Source organism: Salminus brasiliensis, chromosome 5 (assembly GCF_030463535.1).
Source record: "Salminus brasiliensis chromosome 5, fSalBra1.hap2, whole genome shotgun sequence".
In the NCBI taxonomy this organism is placed as follows: Eukaryota; Metazoa; Chordata; class Actinopteri; order Characiformes; family Bryconidae; genus Salminus; species Salminus brasiliensis.
The window spans coordinates 44,482,799-44,504,931 of record NC_132882.1 but is presented as its reverse complement, the minus strand read 5'-3'; the positions used below and the strand labels follow the sequence as shown (position 1 = coordinate 44,504,931).

Here is a 22,133-nt window from a genome sequence, read left to right as displayed (position 1 = left end):
GCCACACCCTGCACGTATCCCTCCGCCAGGACTGGATTCGGAGGCTATGCTTGATCCAGTTTTAGGCAGCTAGCACTGCTACTGCCGATGGCGTGGTCTGTGTGCTCATGACAGGACACACTGGATCAGAGCAGAAAGCCAAAAAGGCAGAATTCCGACCAAGTCCAACGTCAGTTACGAGCTTTTTGCGGAACATTCTGTTCTGTGCACTCGCTTGTTTCTGGAATTGTGTTAATCCTGCTCTCTCTCTCTCTCTCTCTCTCTCTCTCTCACTATTCCTTTCCATCTCTCTCTGTGGGCTGGTGGTAATGAGGAGCTCTGTGTCTGTGTGTGTGTGTGTGTGTGTGTATGTCCTGGGGTGACCGGCTGTAGATAGTGACATCTGGAGCATATTAAAGAGAAGCCATGACCATCTCTCTCTCTCTCTCTCTCTCTCTCTCTCTCTCTCTCTCTCTCTCTCTCTCTCTCGCTCTGTCTCGCTCACTCGCACAGACATGGCCTAATCAAGTGCAGCTCACACAGTAGCTCATTTGTAGTTCAGGCCACTTTCAGTGTGCGTCAGTGTGTGTATCAGGGTTGGGGTGCACCAGTTGTGCGACGTCGGTCGGGGATTCAGTGGTTGGGTGGTGATCATCATCCTGAATGCTGAATGCAATCAGATCCTCACAGCAGTGCTCTGCTCCCTGGACGGTAGAGACAGTTACTTCAACAAAAGCAGGGGTAAGAAGAAACTGTGGACAATGAGCAGGTGTCCCAATACTTTTGTCCAAATAGCATAGCATCTTTATTTACTATCCAAAGCCGCCAGTGCACCTACCACCACCGCTGTGTGTTCTGAGGTGTATAGGGAACGTGGTGGGATACATCACGCAGCAAAGTCCACGAGGCACGAGAACCGAACTGTGACGTTCCAGACGACTAGGTCAGAACATCTCCAGAACATCAGGCAGGTCCTGTGGGGTGTTCGGTCCGGTATGCAGTGGTCAGTACCTACCAAATGTGCTCCAAGGAAGGATAAGCGGTGAAGCAGCGACAGGGGTCATGGGGGGCACCCAAGGCCTCGCTGATGCTCATGGAGGCCCCGCCCACTTCACACCTTACAGGACTTGGTCTTCAGAGGTCTTGCGGCGTCCATGCCTCAGCGGGTCAGTGCTGTGTTGGGGACACGAGGGTGGTGGCTTTGGGGTTTTAGGGTTTGACGGGTCCAGCTGGTCCAGTACGGGGTATGTTTTTTCATCTAGGACAAGCTAAGACTAAGACTTATAGCAAGGTGTGTGTGTGTTAGAGTGTGTGTGTGTGTGTTAGAGTGTGTGTGTGTGTGTGTGTTAGAGTGTGTGTAGCACTATTAGTGTAATATGTGCGGCTGGCCACCATAACAGCACTGTTAACCTTATAACCCTGTCTGGAGCAGGACAGCGTAATCAAGCATGAACTGAAGCAAAGCGGGTTAACACTTCTGAAAGCCAAGGGAAATGCCACACACACACACACACACACACACACACTCACACACACACACACACACACACACACACACTCTTTATAGATGGCAGAAAACATTAGCCTTCCGTAAGCACGCTTCTCGAGCACTCGAGTGAACACAGTGCCGACGCCAAGCGAGACGGAGGGGCACTAATGTAGGACAGCCCTTCACACCATCAACGCCCTGCAGAGCGAGAGAGGCCGAGAGACACTGAGAGAGACAGGGAAACAGAGAGAGAGAGAGAGAGAGGGAAAGGGAGGGGGGGACCTCTGCACTATATGATGAGACACTATAAGCTTGTAGAGACTCATCCTTCAGTTTGTCTTTGCTGCAGTAATGGCCTCTTTGCCGTGTGGATTTGATTGCGTTCAACTATGTAACTGCCAAGCAACACCCTAGCGACCACTTAGCAATTGCTATAGCAACCGACTACGAACTACAGTGCAAACCACAGGCAACCACCAGAGAACCCATAACCATCATCCAGGAGACCACGTCAGCTGTCTAGCAAGCACCCAGCAACACCCCAGCAACCCAAGCGACTCCATAGTAACCACCAAAGCAACACTACAGCAAACACCTATCAACCACTTAGCAACAACCTGGGAGGCCACAGCAAGCAACCACCACAGGAGCTACATGGGATGCCGTAGCAAGCACCTAGAAATACCACGCCATACCAACCACAACACAACACCATAGCAACCACCTAGTACCTACCAAGCAACCCCATAGCAACCACCTGGGATACCATATACCACTGACAACACCCTAGTGTCCACTTAGCAATCACTATATATACCACAAAGGAAACCATAACAATCATATGAGAGACCACATCAGCTGTCTAGCAACCACCCAACAACCATTAAGCAACTCCATAGTAACTATCTAGCCACACTATAGCAAGCACCTATCAACCACTTAGCAACATCCTGGGAGACAACAGCAAGCAACCATCACAGGAGCTACCTGGGATGCCATAGCAAGCACCTAGCAACGCCATACCAACCACAACACAATACCATAGTAACCACCCACCATGCGACCATACCAACTGTCTAGTAACCACTAAACAACTCCATAGAACCTAGCAACTCCATAGCAACCACCTAGCAACAAACTCCCAACCCCATAGCAACCACCTAAGGATATCATAGCAACAACCTCACAAGGCCATAGCAACCACTTAGCAGAAAAACAGCCTAGCAACTGCCTGGAAGTGGGGACCACTCCGAGAAAACAGCAAATCCACTTTAATTCACACTGCTATTAGCGCCCACATAACGAAGACTGAAATCAGTGTGTGTGTGTGTGTGTGTGTGTGTGTGTGTGTGTGTGCGTCTCACTCTCTCTCTCCTTCCCGTCATCCGAGTGTCACAGCTTTCTAAACAAACAGTGACTCTCTCGCCCGCTCTCTCTCACCCATCAATAATGGAGCTGGGTGTAGCTGTGTTTAAGCTTTGACAGTGGCCTTCTGTCACTTTACTGTTTAATAATACACACTCAAAGAGGGGGACAGAGAGAGGGAGCGAAAGAATAGTGTGTATATGTGTGTGTGTGTGTGTGTGTGTGTGTGTGTGTGTGTGCATCAGAACCTTAAGAATGACCTGTCAGCGCGATGCATTACTGTTGCACTTAGGTGGGCTTTTCGCCTACACAGCGATTTTGGCCTCCATCAGCGCTGAAACTTTGCTCGGCGCTCCTCCTGAGTGAGGATGGGACGGGGACGAGGACGGGGACGGGGACGGGGACGGGGATGGCGGCTTTTTCAGGAGAACTTCACATGCGCTCCTCCTCCACATCCCTGACACAGACCGGACCGCACCGGCTGGGTTCAGGAGCTGGGGCAGTTCACGGCGCACCTACACTACTTGTCCAAATATTTGTGGACACCCCTTCTAATGAATGTATACAACCACTTGATGTTGCACTCACTGCTGACACAGATGTGCAAGTGTGGAATGATGATGGGATGAGGTCGAGGCCTTCTTTCCTGGACAGTAGCTAGCGACTTTTTTAATACCCTTGATTTCGGAAGGAACGTTGCAGGTGAGCAGGTGTCCAAATACTTTTTGCTGTATCCATATAGTGGGACAGCTTTCCTGGGAATCCCGTCGCCACAGCAGAGAACATCCTGCCCCTCCAACGTTCTTCTTATCCGCAAATGATGGGAATAGGCCCAGTCCTGCCGTATTCCGCAGTGATACATTTGTATCCAGACATCAAAGCAAATGACGAAGCAAAGGCCGGGACCTGAGGTAATCCCTCAGTTCTCATTTTGGAGATTATCTTAAACGCTGGTGAGCTGATCTTCACCGTCGCTAAAGCCAGTATCTGAAGGTCTTCTGGGTCGACGGTGGAGTCTAATTCTCTAACATGGGATTTCAGGGAAATCTGAATTTGGAAATGGCTTCAAATGGATTTATAAATCAACAGCCAGATATGCCCCACCCACACACCCACACACACACACACACAAACACACAAACACACACACACATATTATATATATGCAGTGGAATTATGCATGCCAGTGGGCTCTTTGATGTGAAGCATGGTTTATTTTAAGCCATAATCATATTTGACTTAATTATATGGACAAAGAGAATAGGTGTGTTATTATGCTACAAGGAATGGGGTCAGGATGCAGGAAAATGAGGTCCTCCCAGCAGAGAGTTTGGTTGTTTTGGATATTTTTGAAGGTTGGTGTGGAGCTTTGATGTATTTGTATGTATTTGGTTTACCCTTCCCCCATTTTCTCCCAAATCAGTGCTGCCAGTTAACCCACCTGTTCGTAGCAATGCAGCCGATCGCACCCATCGCCTCTTTTCAAACTGCTGCCGATGCGGCATCGGCTCCACCGCACCAGCTCACAGACCCATAATGCTGCCCATAATGCTTTAAGAGTGATGAGGGGAGAGACAGCGCCATCTACCCACCCGGAGAGAGTATGGACAATTGTGCTCTCTCTGACGACTCGTAGCGCTTTAGACTGCTGGGTCACTCAGAGTTCTCTAGTTCTTCTTTGAGATGTTCCTCTGAACACGTCTGTCGGTGAACATAGTGGTGAGAACGCAGGAATTAGGCCAGGAGTCGCTGCACAGTAGAACAGTGCACCACCACTCCAGAGTCTGTCCAATCTTCCTGAAGGCCTCTTGCAGTCCAACAGGGGTTCTGAATCCTATGAGCAGTTCTCTCAGGACGTTTTCCTGAGGTCTTCCAGACCTCAACTTGACCGCCTCCATTCTGCTAATAACTGCCGTTCCTTAATAACGTTCTTTAAAAACTCAGCCCAATGCTGCTGATTGTTAGGCCAAGGTACGAGGGGTCAGAGGCTGTGTCCCAATTGCATACTACACACTAAGACTATAGGGTAAATGCTATATGCTTATGTTAATAGTGCGGGTTTGGCAGGCTAGCACACTCAATATTAGCATGCTAACTGGTTTTGTACTAACAGGAAGTGATGAAGCGTTGCTATGCCAACATACGTCACTGCAAGTTCTCCAGCCGCTGCTGCTGCTGCACTTGCATGGATATCCGTACATTTGTACATGACATGAGAAGCTCCTCCCTTTCTGTTTTGCATTGCATTGTGGGATAATTGTGCCCATCATAACCACACTCAAAGGCTGACCGGTTCGGAGTTTGTGCCGTGGATATTTGAGTAAACTCAATTTGTATCGATGCTGAGCCTTTTTATCGATACTACTCACTACATACTCAAACACTAGTTAGTAGTTACTAGTTAGTGTTAGTATTTAGTACGCAATGGGGACGCACCCAGAGCGTTTTTTGAAAGCTTTGAAATTGGTTAAATATTGCTCTTTTTTTCATCTCGTTGTCATTGGCAATGAAAAAAGAGCAGCTCTCCGGTCAGAAACTGACCACAGATGAAGGGTTAGAGGACGGCTAACACAAACTGTGCATCAACAGATGGGCTCCACTCTCTAACTGTACACCAGCAAGATGGAGCTACGAGAGGACGGGGGGTTCTGATGAGTGTCCAGTGAGCGTGCACAAACCCAGCAGTGCTGCTGTATGTGATATGGCTATCACTCAGCGGCACACACTCTACCATGTACCGTGTGAGTGTCACTGCTGTGCTGAGAATGGGCCCGCATCCAAGCGATGTCTGGTCAGCGGTGGTCAAATCGTGGTTGTGCTTCCACTGATGAACGGGGACGATATAGGGGGGTAGAGCGATGCTGCGCTGTTGCTGCGTGGTTAACAGGGTGAAACTATTTTTAATAGATGCTTCACTATGTGGTTGCTATGGTGTTGCTAGGTGGTTGCAGTGAAGTTGTTTGGTGGTTGCTACGTGGTTGCTATGGTATCACCAGTGGTTGCAATAAAGTGGTATTGTGGTTGCTACGTGATTACTATGGTATCACCGCTGGTTGCTTTGGTGTTGCTAGCTGGTTGCTATATAGTTGTCAAGTGGTTGCTATGTGGTTGCTATGGTATCGCTGGTGGTTGCGTTGGTGTTGCTAGCTGGTTGCAGTGAAGTTGTTTAGTGGTTGCTATGGTGTTGCTTGTTGGTTGCAATAAAGTTGCCTAGTAGTTGCTATATGAAACTATTTTTGCTGGATGCTTAGCTATGTGGTTGCTATGGTATCACCGGTGGTTGCTTTGGTGTTGCTATCTGGTTGCAAGAAAGTTGTCTGGTGATTGCTACATGGTTACTATAGTATTACAGGTGGTTTCTTTGCTGTTGAAGGTAGGTGGTTGCAAGGAAGTTGCTTAGTGGTTGCTGCATGCTTGCTATGGTATCACAGGTGGTTGCTTTCGTGTTGCTAGGTGGTTTCTATAGCATCCCAAGCAATGGTGTTGCTGAGGTGGCAGCCATAGTGTTTCTAACTGGATGCTGTGAAGTCGTTTAGTTATGCTATGGTATCACAGGTGGTTGCTTTGGTGTTGCTAGGTGGTTGCAGCAAAGTTGTTTAGTAGTTGCTTATGTGGTTGTTGTGGTATTACAGGTGGTCACTATGCTATGCTATTGCTATGCTATCACAGGTGGTCATTATGGTGTTGATAGGTGGTCTCTATAGCATCCCAGGTGGCTGTCATGGCGTTGCTAAGTGGGTGCTGTGACAGTGCAGGAAATAACTACAGCCCATGTCTACACCGCCATCCGCCGTCTCAGAACATTATGACCACCCCTGGTTAGGAGTGAGCTCGGCCCGGGCGGCACAGATGCCAATGGACAGGGTTTTGTTGCTTGTATAAGTAAGCGAGCACACCGGTCAGCATCTTGGAGACCACTAACTTCATAGGCTGTGTAACAAACCCCCTCCATCACCAAATACAGCCCAGAGCACGACGTCCAGCCAAGGCTGGTCACTCCCACTGTTAGGTAGGTGGTGATAATGTTCTGATATGACGGTGTATATCATAATAGTGCGAGTCAGAGTGTGCGCTCGAAATAGGCTGATCTAATAAAGGGACAGGCTGCAGCGGACAGGCTCTTTGTCCTGTTTGGATCCGGTGGTGCGTGATGTCAGGCCCGTAATCTTGTAAATCCTGACACTGGCAAACACAGCCTTACAAAACTGTCCTCTTTTAAGTGATGCTTTTTAAGCTCCGGGGAAAAAAAAAACCCTAAAGCTGGTAATCGGCTCCAGATAATATCTCCAGCAGCCTCCCGGTGTCCGAGATGTCCGTCTAACTTCTGGAGGAGGAACAGGGAAGGAGCAATGGGCACACACTCATAGAGAGAGAGAGAGATTTGTGGGAGGCCCATCTGTAAACATAATCTAAAAAAAAGCTCTTTACGAGAGAGAGAGTGCGCGAGTGTGCGAGAGAGAGATGGGGGGTGGCTTTAGCATTAAGCCAGGGAATTACAATTGAACTGGTTTTAAGGGCAGTTGAAGGAATTGGGCAGAATTAAAAACACTGGAGTGTGTGTGTGTGTGTGTGATCCGGTCTGAAAGTGTGTCAGCGTGTGTTTTAAGTGTTTTCGTTCATTAATACATAACTCTGAACCAGTGTGTGTGTGTTTGTGTATGCTAACCGCTAAGTTTCCGCTAAAACCAGCGACCTTGAGCTCGGACAGCGCAGCGATTCTCAGACGGGAAGCCACCGCAGGTCTAGGGCCTCTGCTGGCTGGTTGCAGGATGACGTGTAGCTCCGCCCCTTCTCCGTATGTTTCAAGGAGCAAACAGTCCCGCCCATTTCCCTCTCCATCTCAATTAACGTCACCAGGCTGCTACTAACGGCTGTTTTTCTACCGATTAATCTACCGATTAATCTGCCGATTATTTTGACAAATAGTCGATTAATTAACCAGTGAACTCCCTCAGCAGGACTTTTCTCAGACAGTGGTCATTAGGAGGGGAGTATTACGTGTCCTGGGCCGTTTCTAGCCTGCTGCAGAAAAGCGACTGCTTACCCCCTCATGTGGAAAAATAGCGTTTATTAAATAAACATGAAACATAAAAATTTGATTAAGGAAATTTCAGGAATTATTCATTTGTAAACAGCGCGACAGGTTCCGTACTTAACACTAGCACTCCCTCTCTCTCTCTCTCTCTCTCTCTCTCTCTGATGGTCTTCCCTGGGAGTGTGTGATAATACTGAGAGCTGGTGGGCTGTGTAAAGATGAACTCACTTTTTAAAGTGTGTAAGTGATATACATCACACTCTCTGTCTGTCTGTCCCTCTAACAGTAATGCTGATGGACACGACCGAGTCCACCTCAGAACTTGGCTGGACAACATATCCTGACAATGGGGTGAGTCTCCAAATCTCCAATTTTATTTATTTATTTATTTAATGTTATTTTATTTAATTCTGACCCAATTTTCCTCCCCAGTTTTAGATTTTAGCCAATTACCCACCCACTCGTTATTGCTCTCCCCCATCACAAGCAATGCTCCCGACACTGGAAGGGTGAACTGCTGCACATGCAGCACCACCGGTCAGCCAACTAGATCTGCCACTAACAACCATTTTTTGATCGATTAATCGAATAATTTTGCCGATTAATCGAATAATCGAAACGATTCATTTTCTTTTTACAAATAAATGAAGCATTTCAAATTACTTTTATTTAGAGACGACTGTAAATAAAGGTTTACGATTATTTGGGTGATTAATCGCTCAATCAATGAATCTAAATGATTATTTTTTTCTAAATGAGGCATTTAAAATTCTTTCCATTTTGAGAAAACTGTTTTTCTACCGATTAATCTGTCAATTATTTTGGCCAATAATGGATTAATCGTTCAATCGATAAATCCAAACAATTGACTGTCCTCCAAAAGAGTTATATTAATTACCTCACAATACATATAAGCCCTCCCTAGCTTTGAGCTGTGGAGCAGTGGAAGAACTGTGTTCTCTGGAATGATGGATGGTGGAGCTCCATCCAGTACTTTTGGGATGAGTTGGAGAGTTGGGGATAAAGTGGGGAGGTGGTATCACATCCAACATTCTGACCTCACTAACGCTCCTCAGCCATGCTCCTCCAAAATCTAGTAGAAAGTCTTCCTCACTGGACAGTAGAGACAGTTACTCCAACAATGCAGGATCAGCTCTTTAATACCCTTGATTTCAGAAGAAACAATGAAGAGGTGTCCCAATACTTTTGTCCATATATTTATCTTTATATGTGTGAGCCCGAAAGGCGGTTTTCATCCTTGCTGACAGTTCACATTGTGACTCTTGTATGCTTATGTGACCCGGGGCTCCGAGAGAACAGAGGAGGAAAGACAGAGAGACCAGAGTTCATTATTAACCCTTCCTCAGTGTCTCCTCAGTGTCTCCTCACTGTCTCCTCAGTGTCTCCTCTCTGTCTCCTCAGTGTCTCCTCTCTGTCTCCTCAGTGTCTCCTCACTGTCTCCTCAGTCTCTCTCTCTCTCTCTCTCTCTCTCTCTCTCGCTGATCTGCTTTATCTTCTGGCCTGAAGCAACTCGATGCCTCTGACCTACTGAGAGACAAAAGCGTCAAGAGGAGACTCAGCTACTTTTCTCTCTCTCTCTCTCTCTCTGTGACTACATCTCTCTCTCTCCCTGTCTGTCTGGATTAGCATTAGCAGGGGTTTTAGCAATACTGCTGGGTATCACAGTTTCACAGTATTTTACAAAGTATCAGATGATGTTTAACAGAGATGAAAACACTATTAGCCTAGCACAGATACTCACAGTGGCCCTCGGTCAGCTAGGGTTAGCTTGTTGCTTAACAAGGATGCCAGTGGCGGCCCTTCTCCGAGTGGTGCTTCCTACGGTTGGCTAGGGTTAAATTTTAGCCTAGCATAAATACCCGAGGCAGCCCTTTTACAAACAGTTCTTCCCCTGGTTGGCTAGGGTTAGCTTTTAGCCTAGCATAAATACCTGAGGCAGCCCTTTTACAAACAGTTCTTCCCCTGGTCGGCTAGGGTTAGCTTTTAGCCTAGCTTAAATAGCTGAGGCAGCCCTTCTACAAACAGTTCTTCCCCTGGTCGGCTAGGATTAGCTTTTAGCCTAGCATAAATACCCGAGGCAGTCCTTCTACAAACAGTTCTCCCCCTGGTCGGCTAGGGTTAGCTTTTAGCCTAGCATAAATACCCGAGGCAGCCCTTCTACAAACAGTTCTTCCCATGGTCGGCTAGGATTAGCTTTTAGCCTAGCATAAATACCCGAGGCAGCCCTTCTACAAACAGTTCTTCCCATGGTCGGCTAGGATTAGCTTTTAGCCTAGCATAAATACCCGAGGCAGCCCTTCTACAAACAGCCCTTCTACAAACAGTTCTTCCCCTGCTTGGCTAGGGTTAGCTTTTAGCCTAGCATAAATACCTGAGGCAGCCCTTCTACAAACAGTTCTTCCCCTGGTCGGCTAGGATTAGCTTTTAGCCTAGCATAAATACCTGAGGCAGCCCTTCTACAAACAGTTCTTCCCCTGGTCGGCTAGGATTAGCTTTTAGCCTAGCATAAATACCTGAGGCAGCCCTTCTACAAACAGTTCTTCCCCTGGTCGGCTAGGGTTAGCTTTTAGCCTAGCATAAATACCTGAGGCAGCCCTTCTACAAACAGTTCTCCCCCTGGTCGGCTAGGGTTAGCCAGATTCCGGTCCAGTCCTGTGGATCGAATGCAGCATTAGCATTATTAGAATATTAGTAAATACCAGTATAATAAATCCCAATTAATTCAGAGGTTCTTTAATAGATGCAGATTCCCTTTTCTCGCCTATTGTCTGGTCCGTGATCCTCCCTCTGTCCTCCTGTCTATCCCATTCGTCCATTTCCAGCTCACAGTTCATTGTCCTCTAATTTTAATCAGTCACGCTCCGGAGCCAGCATCCCTTTCTCTTTCTCTGTTAGCGTGGCAGTGGTTCCCCACCTTCGTGCAAGTGTGTGTGTGTGTGTGTAAGTGTGTGTGTGAGTGCGTTTTAGTGCGTAGATTGAGTGTATTTCTGGAATTTTCAGCTCAAATTACATCACATCAGCGATTGGGCCGGGGTGGACTCACTCCTCCACTCCGGTCTGCCGTGTCTCTTCATGACGACGGTGGAGGAACATGGCAAATGTCATATTTTTCACAATGCTGTAAGATCATACCGAGACAGGCAGACACCCAGCCTGCAACAGCTTCTCCTCCTCTCTCTGGGAGTCCTCTCATCCTCGCATTGCGCTTGCAGTGCGCAGCTCTCTGATTTTTTTCCAGCGAGCTCATCCCAGTTTTCCAGACATCGGCTCTGTTCCCACTCCGGATTTTTGGGTCTGACCGTACGACTGGACTTATATGCAGCTTTTCATACAAATACACTAGGAACACTCCCCAGAAACAACCCCAGCAAGCACCAGGCAACACCCTAGCCACCGTCTCACACACCCTAGCAACCACCTGGGATATTATAGCAACCACGTAGCCACACCCTAGCAACTCTAACATACGATGTTTAACCTTAATCTTCCATCACTAGCAAAGGCATAGCATCTGGGATGCTATAGCAACCACCTAGCAACAACATAGCAACAATCTAGCATCACTATACCAACTAGTTATCCACCTCATAGTAACCACCTGAAATAGCATGACAATGAAATTATAGCAACCACCAAGCGACACCCTAGCAGCCACTTTTAACCACCTTGCATCTGGAGTACTATAGTGACCACTTAGCAACCCCATAACTACTACCTGTAGTACCATGACAACAAAACAGCAACCACCTCACATGCCATAGCAACCACTTTTAAAAATATACTTTTAACAACCTTGCAACACTAGCACTTAGGGATGTCATCTGGGATACTGTAGAAACCATCTAGCAGCAACATAGCAACAATCTAGCATCAGCATATTAGCCACTTAGCAACCCCATAGCTACCACCTGTAGTACCCTGAGAACAACCAAGCAACACTATGTCAAAAACCTAGCGACCACTAAAGAACACCACAATGATACCATCTTGGATACTATAGCAACCACCAAGCAACGACATCTAGCATTAACACAACCTAACAACACCATGCCAGCCACTTAGCAACCCTATACCAACCCTTCCACCTGGAATACCATGGCAACAGCCTACCACTAACACTATATCAACCATCAAGCAACCAGTTAAACAACACCATAGGGCTACCATCTGGGACACTGCTATAGCCACACGTCATAGCAACTACCTGTGATAACATAGCAACCACTTCGCAAAACACCATAACAACCATCTAGCACCCCTGTAACAGTTCTCTAGCAACCACTTAGCAGCACCACAGCAATCATCTGAGACACCGTAGCAACCGTCTGGCAACCATCTTCTACTTTTCTAGTTAATTAAATGGAGTCTGCCACAAGGAAGGTGGTGTTGTTATCCACTACATACACCAACCGCACAACAGTAACTACGCACCCAATAACGCACCCTTCATTTCTCTTCCCTCCTTGCTTTTAGTGGGATGAAGTGAGCGTACTGGACGATAAGGGAAGACTGATCCGGACCTTTGAGGTTTGCAACGTCAATCAGAACACCCGTGCCCAGGACAACTGGTTGGCCACGCCCTTCCTGTTACGCCAGGCCGCCCCACGGATCTTCGTGACGTTGCGATTTTCAGTCCGTGACTGCTCCAGCCTGCGCTCGCCCTCGCCCACTTGCCGCGAGACGCTGACCCTCTACTACAAGCAGGCCGACTCCCAGAGAGAGCTGGAGAGAACCTGGGCCGCCGAGGTGAGAGGAGCCCTAAGACATTTACCTCCCCTGTACCAATAAATCGACAAGTATGAACAGTACTTTTTTGTTTTTGGCAACGTGTGCTCCACACCCACACACTGATACACACTCTGGCAGTCTTCTGTCTTGCCACAGCCTCTCCCTGAGTAAAGTCCTGCCAAGAATAATGGTGTAATCCATGGGAGTTATGTTATGTGGAAAGAAATCTAACCTCCATGGTCTGCACTGTATACTGCAGGAGTTTCCATTACACTGCAGTCAGGCTTCAAAACTACAGAGAGAAAAGTGTGAGGTTTGCAGAGGAGTTCACAGACATCACAGACATTTACAGTGGAAAGTAAAGCTCAGCTTCACAGATGTTTTGCTGGTGGGCATCTGCATGATGTTAGAGGTGGATGATAAGGCAGAAATGTGACTGGATAGAGCTCAGTGCAGATCTGAGAGGAACGACTGTAGATTCTAGGTCTTTCTGAGCCATTTCTAAACAACTGCAGTGTTTGGACGGTGGTTGGGATGGTCAGGAACAACCCAAGAACCACCAGGGCACAGGTCTTCCAGGAACTGGAAGCTGTGGAGGACAGGTGGTGACATCCGACACAGAACTGTTGTGGCCACGACTTAGAAGGCGCAGGAACGAGATAACTAAGTAGTGGCCACAACTTAGTAAGGCGTGGGAGCAAGATAATTAAGTCATGGGAACAAGATCCTTATGTTGTGGCCATGACCTAGTAAGATGTGGGAACAAGATTAATTAAGTAGTGGACACATCTTAGTAAGATGTGGGAATGAGATAATTAAGTAGTGGACACATCTTAGTAAGATGTGGGAACGAGATAACTAAGTAGTGGCCACAACTTAGTAAGGCGTGGGAGCAAGATAATTAAGTCATGGGAAAAGATCCTTATGTTGTGGCCATGACCTAGTAAGATGTGGGAACAAGATTAATTAAGTAGTGGACACATCTTAGTAAGATGTGGGAATGAGATAATTAAGTAGTGGACACATCTTAGTAAGATGTGGGAATGAGATAATTAAGTAGTGGACACATCTTAGTAAGACGTGGGAATGAGATAATTAAGTTGTGGACACATCTTAGTAAGATGTGGAAAAAAAATAACTAAGTTGTGTCCATGACTAAGCAAGTTGGGGGAACAAGATAATTAAGTCAAGATAATTATGTTGTGGCCATGGCTAAGTAAGACATGGGAAGAGATCTTAAGTTGTGGACACATCTTAATAAGACGTAGGAACGAGATAATTAGGTCATGGACACATCTTAGTAAGACATGATAATGAGATAATTAAGTCATGGCCATGACTTAGTAAGGCATGGGAACAAGATAACTAAGTATTGGCCATGGCTTAGTAAGCAGTGGGAGCGAGATACTTAAGTTGTGGACACATCTTAGTAAGACATGGAAACAAAATAATTAAGTCATGGCCGTGATTTAGTAAGATGTGGGAACAAGATAATTAAGTAGTGGACACATCTTAGTAAGACTTGGGGAACGAGATAATTAGGTATTTCTTAGAAAAGATATGGGAACGAGACAATAAAGTTGTGAGAACGAGACAATTAAGTTGTGGACACATCTTATTAATGCGTGGGAATGAGATAATTAAGCTGTAACCGCAGCTTGGTAAGGCATGGGTACAAGATAATGACGTGGCCACAACTTAGTAAGTTAATGACTTATGAAGCTCAATCCCACGCCTTCCTCCGTCTTATTTATGTCACCGTACGAAGCTGCTGGAACACCAAAATGTACATAAACCCCGCCCAAGGCAGGCAAAGCAGTAAAGCTTTGGGCCAACTACGGGAGAACGTTGTTGAATGGTGTTGTTGACACTAGAGAGCAGCTCATCACCTCCAGACTCCACTAGTCATAGGAATACGAGTTGCTCCGAGAACCAGGGCTTGTGACCACGGCTTTACCTGTGGCAGCGTCCGCAGAGGAGGAGCTCAAACTCGGTACGCAACAAAGCGAAATCCTGGGGAAGCAAACAGGCATCCGTGCTAGGCTAAAAGCTAACACTAGACAAGTAGCTTTTAGCATCTGGTTGCCCCGTTATCTGCTCCCTCGACTACCTCAGCTGAACCAATCTGGAGCTGGAGGTAAAATAACCACAGGGTGGTACATGCATTTCGCATTTTTACATCAAACCACAAGCTAAATACTCCATAAATACATTTGTAACACATTTCGTATGTTGGCAAGGAGCAGCTACATTTGGCAAGGAACGCCTATTCCTCCTTTCACTGCCATTGGGCGACCTCCCAACCACCGTTATTTAGCCATGTTTTGACATTCAAGTGCTATTAGCACAGGTCTCTCTTTGCTAAATTCAGAGGCACCCAGTGGGATTTGGAGTTCTGCAGGGTTCAACTCCGAGGTCACTTTTGTTTGAAGCTTTTTCAGAGGCTGTCGCACGGGGAGTCTCAGCAGTGTGTGTGGTTTAATGTAGCCCTCCTCAGGGGCAGGAAGCATGGGTTTAAAAATGCAAATGGTTGCTCGGCAGTAGGCGAGGATCAGGTGAGGGCAGTCGGCCCTGCAAAACACTCTCAATTCTGGTTTGGCAAATCTCTGAAGCCCTGTGCAGAAATCAAGCTCCTGTTCTTACTCTATGTCTCTCTCTCTCTCTCTCTTTTTTTCTCTCTCTCTGCTAAAGGATCTAGCTTCCACAGTTTCCCCGTTACCTCAGATTTAGTCCACCAGTCCAGACCGGTTTGGTGTGTTAAGCCTGAAGCTAACACGTGACATTAGCAGCTGTGATACACACATTTGGACTTTCCAGTTGGGACAACATAATTAATAAATATTAATATTTACATGATTTCATGAGGCAGGGATAAGTCCCACTCATCTACACCTAACGTCCTACATGGTGCGCTTCAGCCCCGCCCGATTCTTAATTAGCCTGTCCATCCAATTCTTAGTTTTGGTATTATATAAGTATTGGGCCAGCTCGCAGCTTTAGAAATTTCCAGAGGAAGTACGTTTGCTCATTTTCTCTCTCTCTCTCTCTCTCTCTCTCTCTCTCTCTCTCTCTGTATTCCTCTTTCCAGCCTTCCAGTGGAGAGTCCAGAGAGGGATGGGTGAAGGTAGACACCATCGCAGCAGACAAGAGCTTCAGTCGGGTGGAGCCGAGCCTCCCTCACCAGTACAAGCCGGACCGAATGCGCCGCATCAACGTCAAGACCCGCAGCTTCGCCCCACTGACGCGCCGCGGGTACCATGGCAACCGCCCTCTGACCTTTTCTTTCCTTCGCCTGCCTTGGCTTTAGCGTCCCTCATGGTCCAGTCCAGTTGCTATATAAGATGAGGTCACCGTTCAGAGATGGGTTTAAAGACGGCAGGTTTTAGCTGGCTGCAGCATCTCCCACCAACCCCCCACCCCCCCCCACTCGCCCGCCTGGCCGGCCGATGCAATTCAGCTGAGTAAATATCAGCGGCATGTGGGGCTAATATTTGCAGTAATAGAGTCTGAATGTGAAAAAAGCACAAGAAGACAAAAGGAATTAGTCAGGCCTCCCATTAGCTTGGCTTTTTTCGAGCCCAGTGGTTTTCAGGCCTTTTAGCAAGTGACCCATATCTTCTAAATTATATGTTTCGTGACTCATCCAGCACCACCACCACCATTCGCGTTTAATGGGCGGCGGTATTTCAGAAAATGCTCGCTATAAGGCTTTCTCGCTGGCTCCACTTTTGTGTTGACATGCTGAGAAATGAGCTGCAAGCCCAAAAAGTATACAGACACTCATTCTATAGGCTTGTAAATAGGTCCAGACGTTGCTGTGAACGGGGCGGTCTGGAGCAGCCAGACGTGAGGTGATTGAGGTCGTGAGGTCATTAGGCCCGATGCTAGGGGTTTCTAACCCTGGTCCTGGAGGTCCTCCCGCCAGACCTGTACATTTTAGCCCACTACCTTCAACTGATTTGCTATTGGGATCAGGTGTAAACACTAAAAAATGTGCAGGGCCAGGGTTGGGAGCTAACTACTGGGCTAGAGGGGTCTACAAACCACACCCACACCCCTCTCCGACATTGGGCTATATCTCCTTCCAGTACCAATGAAAGCAGAAGTAATCATCCAACATCCGAACCTGACCTCATTAATGCTCCTGTATGGCCTAATACCCTTGATTTCAGCAGATGAGCAGGTGTCCACAAACCTTTGGACATGCATTATGGTTCACACACTACGCCCGTTCCCTCGTTGCACCACCTTAATGAAGACCTGGGTGGCGTTTGGGCAGGCTGAGATGAGTCTGTGGGGCTGTGTTTACAGCACAGATTGGCGGGACTATTGACTTCTGCTGTTCTCGGACGTTAGCCTCGTAGCTCCTGATTGATCGACATTGACTTCCTGTCTCTCTCTCTCTGTTTCAGATTTGTGCTAGCTATAGTAGACAGCGGCGCCTGCGTGTCACTCATGGGAGTGTCCATATTTTACCGCCGCTGTCCAGCCACCAGCCGTTACCTGGCCTCCTACCCAGCCACTCCCTCGGGGGCGGAGCCTACAGCCCTGGTGCCAGTGGCCGGGACTTGTGTTCCTCACAGTCAGGCGCAGGGCGGGGCGGCGCCCAGGATGCATTGCAACGCAGAGGGTGATTGGATGGTGCCTGTCGGAGGGTGCACGTGCGATGCTGGATACGAGCCAAATCAGAATGGCTCCGCCTGCCTGCGTGAGTTCTTTAAATTCGGACTGCTGGACTGTGAAAGTGGCCTCTGCTACGGGCTACGTTAGCATGCTAAGTACATTAGCATAGCTAAAAGCAGAAGCATGTTTGTGGATAACTGTCTCAGACGCCATTTAGGCACATCTGTTACATATTACTGATCACCTCCACACGGTTGGAGGCGATTGTAATGATTTAGGCTATGCTAATTGGTGGAGTATAAGCTTTCATTCATTGTTAGCAACATTAGCCTCGTAACACTGAGCTATAGTCTGCGTTCTTGTGTGTACTTCTATTTCTGTGGACTTGTGAAACGTCATCAGTTGCAGCCTAAGTAGTGCTCCACCCAGAAGTTTGCATCTAGTCAGGTGCAGTCCAAATGTGTTCTTGCTCCACCCATGTTATCAGGATGCACAGCCACATATCCCAGAATGCCACACTACGCCACACCACGCTGATGTTATAATTGCATAATTACTGTACAGCGTTCTCCTGTCTTCAGCAGTTTGTACTCGCGAGTCGAGTTCTAGACAAGTCCAAGTGTACTAAAAAGTACACTATTAAGTACACTACTAAGTGCACTAGTCCGAACTTGGCTTACTTTGAATCGAGAATTCTTTAAATGTGGGGTAAGGAGAAAGCTCTGCCAGCTATTGCCTTAAAACAGGGCTTTGAAGGGAAATTGTGTAAAACTGTATCAGAAAACTGAATCCGAATGATATATTACAGTGGTGGTGAATGGAACCAGACGTCTGAAAACTTCAATGCCTTTCAAATGCTCCATCCTAGAAAATAATTTCATCAAATGCTTATGAATTTGCTGCCTGATGCCCGAGACATTAAGTTAGTAACGTTTTTTATTTTTGACAACATTTTGGCCCTAAGTTATTTTTTCCCCTTTAATGGCGGAGGGATATGTTACGTTTATTTCAGATTTATCAGTGTTTTACTATCATTAGCATCCTCCGTAAACTCCTAGGAACACTCAGAAGACACGTGTAGTTTCCCTGATAGCTGTTTTTGTGCTGTCGTCATGGTGACCGACGCCTGGTTCCATTCACCACCACTGTAAAGAAATTTGTGTCGCAAGTAAGTTTCTCCAGAACAAACCGTTTCACACCAAACCCGCACGGAATATGTTCGTTTCAGACGCTGGACTGTGTGGCCATTTCTGAGCAAGCATCAGAATTCCCCTTTAAGTGCGCTAGGACAGCTAGGATGTTCCGCCTCATTGGAAACGGGTTCACGTACAGAGACGCAGCGACACCATCTGCACACGAGTGTCCAACGCTAGAGTACTGAGAACCTGGGATTCGGCTTAACCTTCAGTCCCTCGGTTCCTTGCCTCACTTTTGCTCTGCGTCAGTAGTGTGTGTGTGTGTGTGTGTGTGTGTGTGTGTATGCATGTGTGCAGTGTCCGTGTGGCTGTGAATCAATAGTCCCTGGGCCTCTCTGTCACTGTAATTATATTCTCTGTTTGATGGACAGGAGACGGTGGGCTTCTCTGTGTGTGTGTGTGTGTGTGAGCGGTGAGTGGAGTGGTTGCACAGATTTGTTTACTGACAAAAGAGACCATCTGCAGCACTCACTGTTCCTTCAGTGGTGTGTGTTCCGCACAAACGCACATGTGAGCTTTTAGTACGGTGTGTGTGTGTGTGTGTGTGCAGTGCTGTGAAAAATTATTCGCCTATTAATTTGGGCTGCGATTGGTTCTGTTTCCCACTTCACTTGTTCTGAGACTTCCCCCGACTGTGACTGGTTTAAATCCCAAGTTTTCTTGTCGTGAGATCTCCCTCTGAATGTGCTTGGTTCTAATCTCCACCTTGCATGTTCTGAGAATTTCTCTCTGACTGCAGTTGGTTCTAATCCCCACCTTGCTTCTTCGGAGACCCCCCCTGACTGTGATTGGACATAATTGCCACCTCCTTTGTTCCGAAAGCCTCACTGTCTGCAGTTGGTTCTAATCCCAACCCCAATTGTTCTCAAATTTTCTAACTATGACCTCCCCCTAACTGTGAATGTGGTCCTTATCACTACCTCATATTTTCTGAGAATCCTGCTGACTGCAATTGGTTCTAATCCCAACCTTGCTTGTTCTGAGCCCTCATGCTGTCTGTGTTTGGTTCAAATCCCAATGTAGCTTGTTCTGAGACCCCTAACTGTGGCTCTCATCACCAGCTAATTTGTTCTGATAGTTCTGCTGACTGCAATTGGTTCTAATCCCAACCACGCTTGTTCTGAGCCCTCGTCCTGTCTGTGTTTGGTTCAAATCCCAACTTCACTTGTTATGAAACCTCCCCCAACTGTGAATGTGGTCTTTATTACCACCTCATATGTTCTGAGAATCCTGCTGACTGCAGTTGGTTCTAATCCCAATGTCGCTTGTTCTGAGCCCTCACCCTGCCAGTGTTTGGTTTAAATCCCAACTTCGCTTGTTCTGAGACCCCCCCCCCCCCCCCCGACTGTGACTGGTCTTTATGATCATGTGGTTTTGCTTGTTTGAATTTATTTTGAACTTTCATCTTTTCGTTGTTTGTATAGATGACAGAATGGTTGTATGATAACAGTCTGAGGAAAGTGTCTGATTGTTTAGATGCCGTAGTTTGCGCGATGCTAAACTGGTGGCCGGAAACTTCCATTGCTTGTTAGCTACATTAGCCTTGAAGCTCCAGTTCAACACTAAATAAGCCAAACTTCAGACGTCTTGGCCGATTGGCCATGTTTGAGGGGGTAAGGGGGAAAGATTGCAAATTGATTCTCCGGCCAAATTAACACTCAGAATTCTGGGGGTTACCGGGGCCAAGAAGTTTACAGATATCCTGAAGAAGGGAAGAAAGATGGGAGGAGAAGCAGGGAGAATGAGAGAGCGCGGAAAAGAGAGAGACGTGACACATTTAGGTCATGGTGATGTAATGGCCACTCGACTGTAAACAAGTGACAGAAACAGCGGGGGATGGGGGGCAGTCTAGCATACAGTGAGTGGACACAAGTTAATGACTGAAGGACTGAGCTAGCAGAAAATCCTCAGGAAGGAAGAAAAGAGATATGGGGAAGAATGGGGTGGGGCTAGAGGGAGGGCGGTGGGGAGGTTTTCTGGGTAAATGGCACTTGCATGGCAGTGGCCCGCAGGGTTTGGGTTTATCGCTCCTGTGGAAACAGTAGCTACATGCTACAGTTGTGGCATGCATTAGTTTGGGGCATCCCCACCCCAGCAATTAGCCCACCTGTTTGTAGCATCCCCTTAGCACTAGCAATGCTCCTGATACTAGGAGGCTGGGGACTAGCATGTGCCTCCTCCGATACATTTGAAGGTAGCCATCACAGCATTGGCAGGCAGCCGTCACACTTGGAGGGAAGCGCCGGAGACCAAACTTCAACCAACCAGATAACAGACACCTTTGCCAACCAACATTGCTTAAGAGTGATGAGGGGAGAGAGCGCCATCTATCCACTTGGAGGGAACCTGGCCACTATTCCTGTTAACTGCCATTTTATCATCTTATTGAAAATATAGGGCAAATGGCATATATATATATATATATATATATATATATACACACCATATATTGACAAAAGTATTGGGACACCTCTTCATTCATTGTTTCTTCTGAAATCAAGGGTATTAAAAAGAGTTGATCCTGCTTTTGTTGGAGGAACTGTCTCTACTGTCCAGGGAAGATTTTGGAGGAGGATTTTGGATTGCTGTGAGGATTTGATTGCATTCAGGATGTTGGAAGATCACCACCCCACCTCATCTCCCAAAAGTATTAGATGGAGCACCAACCATCATTCCGCAGCTGGGGGCGTTATACCCCTCTAGCCCACATCTGGCATTAGGCAGCATGGTGCCAATAGGGTCATGATGTTTATCTGCCCCAGAGAGGGTGTAGACAAGCTGTGTGTGTGTGTGTGTGTGTGTGTGTGTGTGTGCATTTGCACATCTGTGTCAGCAATGGGTGCAACTTAAAGTAGCTGAATGCATTTATTGGAAGGGGTGTCCACAAACATTTGGACACATATGTGTGTGTGTATATATATATATATATATATGCATATGTCGTACAGTCTCCTGTCTGTGTTCAGTGCACAGCTCTGCACTGAATGCAAAACCATTCGAACATACACACATGCACATTAACGCATGCAAGAGCACACACTGCACACACACACACACACACACACACACACACACATAAAGCCTGAAATACATGCAGGCACACATTCTGTACAGATGGACAAACAAAACCGAACAGTCTCTCTCTCTCACTCTCTCTCTCTCACTCTCTCGCTCTCACTCGCTCGCTCGCGCACTCCTTGCCTATAGCAGCACAGTGACAGAGTGACACAGTGATGTATTAACTCTGCTCATTGACCTGATTAAGAGGGACGGGTGTGTATAGATCCACAACCTACACACACCAATCCACAGCAGTCTGCTCGCTCACCGAATACTCAACTCAGCCCTGTTTCTGAGGCCCGTTAATATAATATCGCCGGGACAGAAAGGCCCAATTCACGCATGTAATTGTCTAAATAAGAAATCCGGTGGAAATGACCTCAGGACGACATGGAGAATGCAGGGTTTGTGGAGTAGCCTCATTTCCCCAGCAGCAGGGCTGACGTACACAGCGCAGCCCATGCAGCGTTATCCTCGGTGTGTGGAGGGCTCTGTGAGGATTAGGCCTACAGAGCAAATAATATGTCTCTCGCCCTCTCTCACTCTCTTTCCCTGTAATATTACTGTCGTAGAGCCCACTCCATTAACCATTTACCTCAGCTCATTTTTATAAAGCTAGCTAAAATGGAGGCTAGCT

At 47.1% G+C, this 22,133-nt stretch overlaps 1 protein-coding gene across 1 annotated transcript in view; it reads left to right on the top strand.

Annotated features, from left to right (window-relative positions):
• The window catches only part of ephb6 (eph receptor B6), a 61,973-nt gene that overhangs the window by 10,346 nt on the left and 29,494 nt on the right, over positions 1-22,133 (top strand). The window contains exons 2-5 of the mRNA XM_072680574.1: positions 8,155-8,219; positions 12,363-12,635; positions 15,706-15,869; positions 17,030-17,325. Coding sequence (XP_072536675.1) covers positions 8,155-8,219; positions 12,363-12,635; positions 15,706-15,869; positions 17,030-17,325 — 798 coding nt within the window. The remainder of the gene's footprint in view (positions 1-8,154; positions 8,220-12,362; positions 12,636-15,705; positions 15,870-17,029; positions 17,326-22,133) is intronic.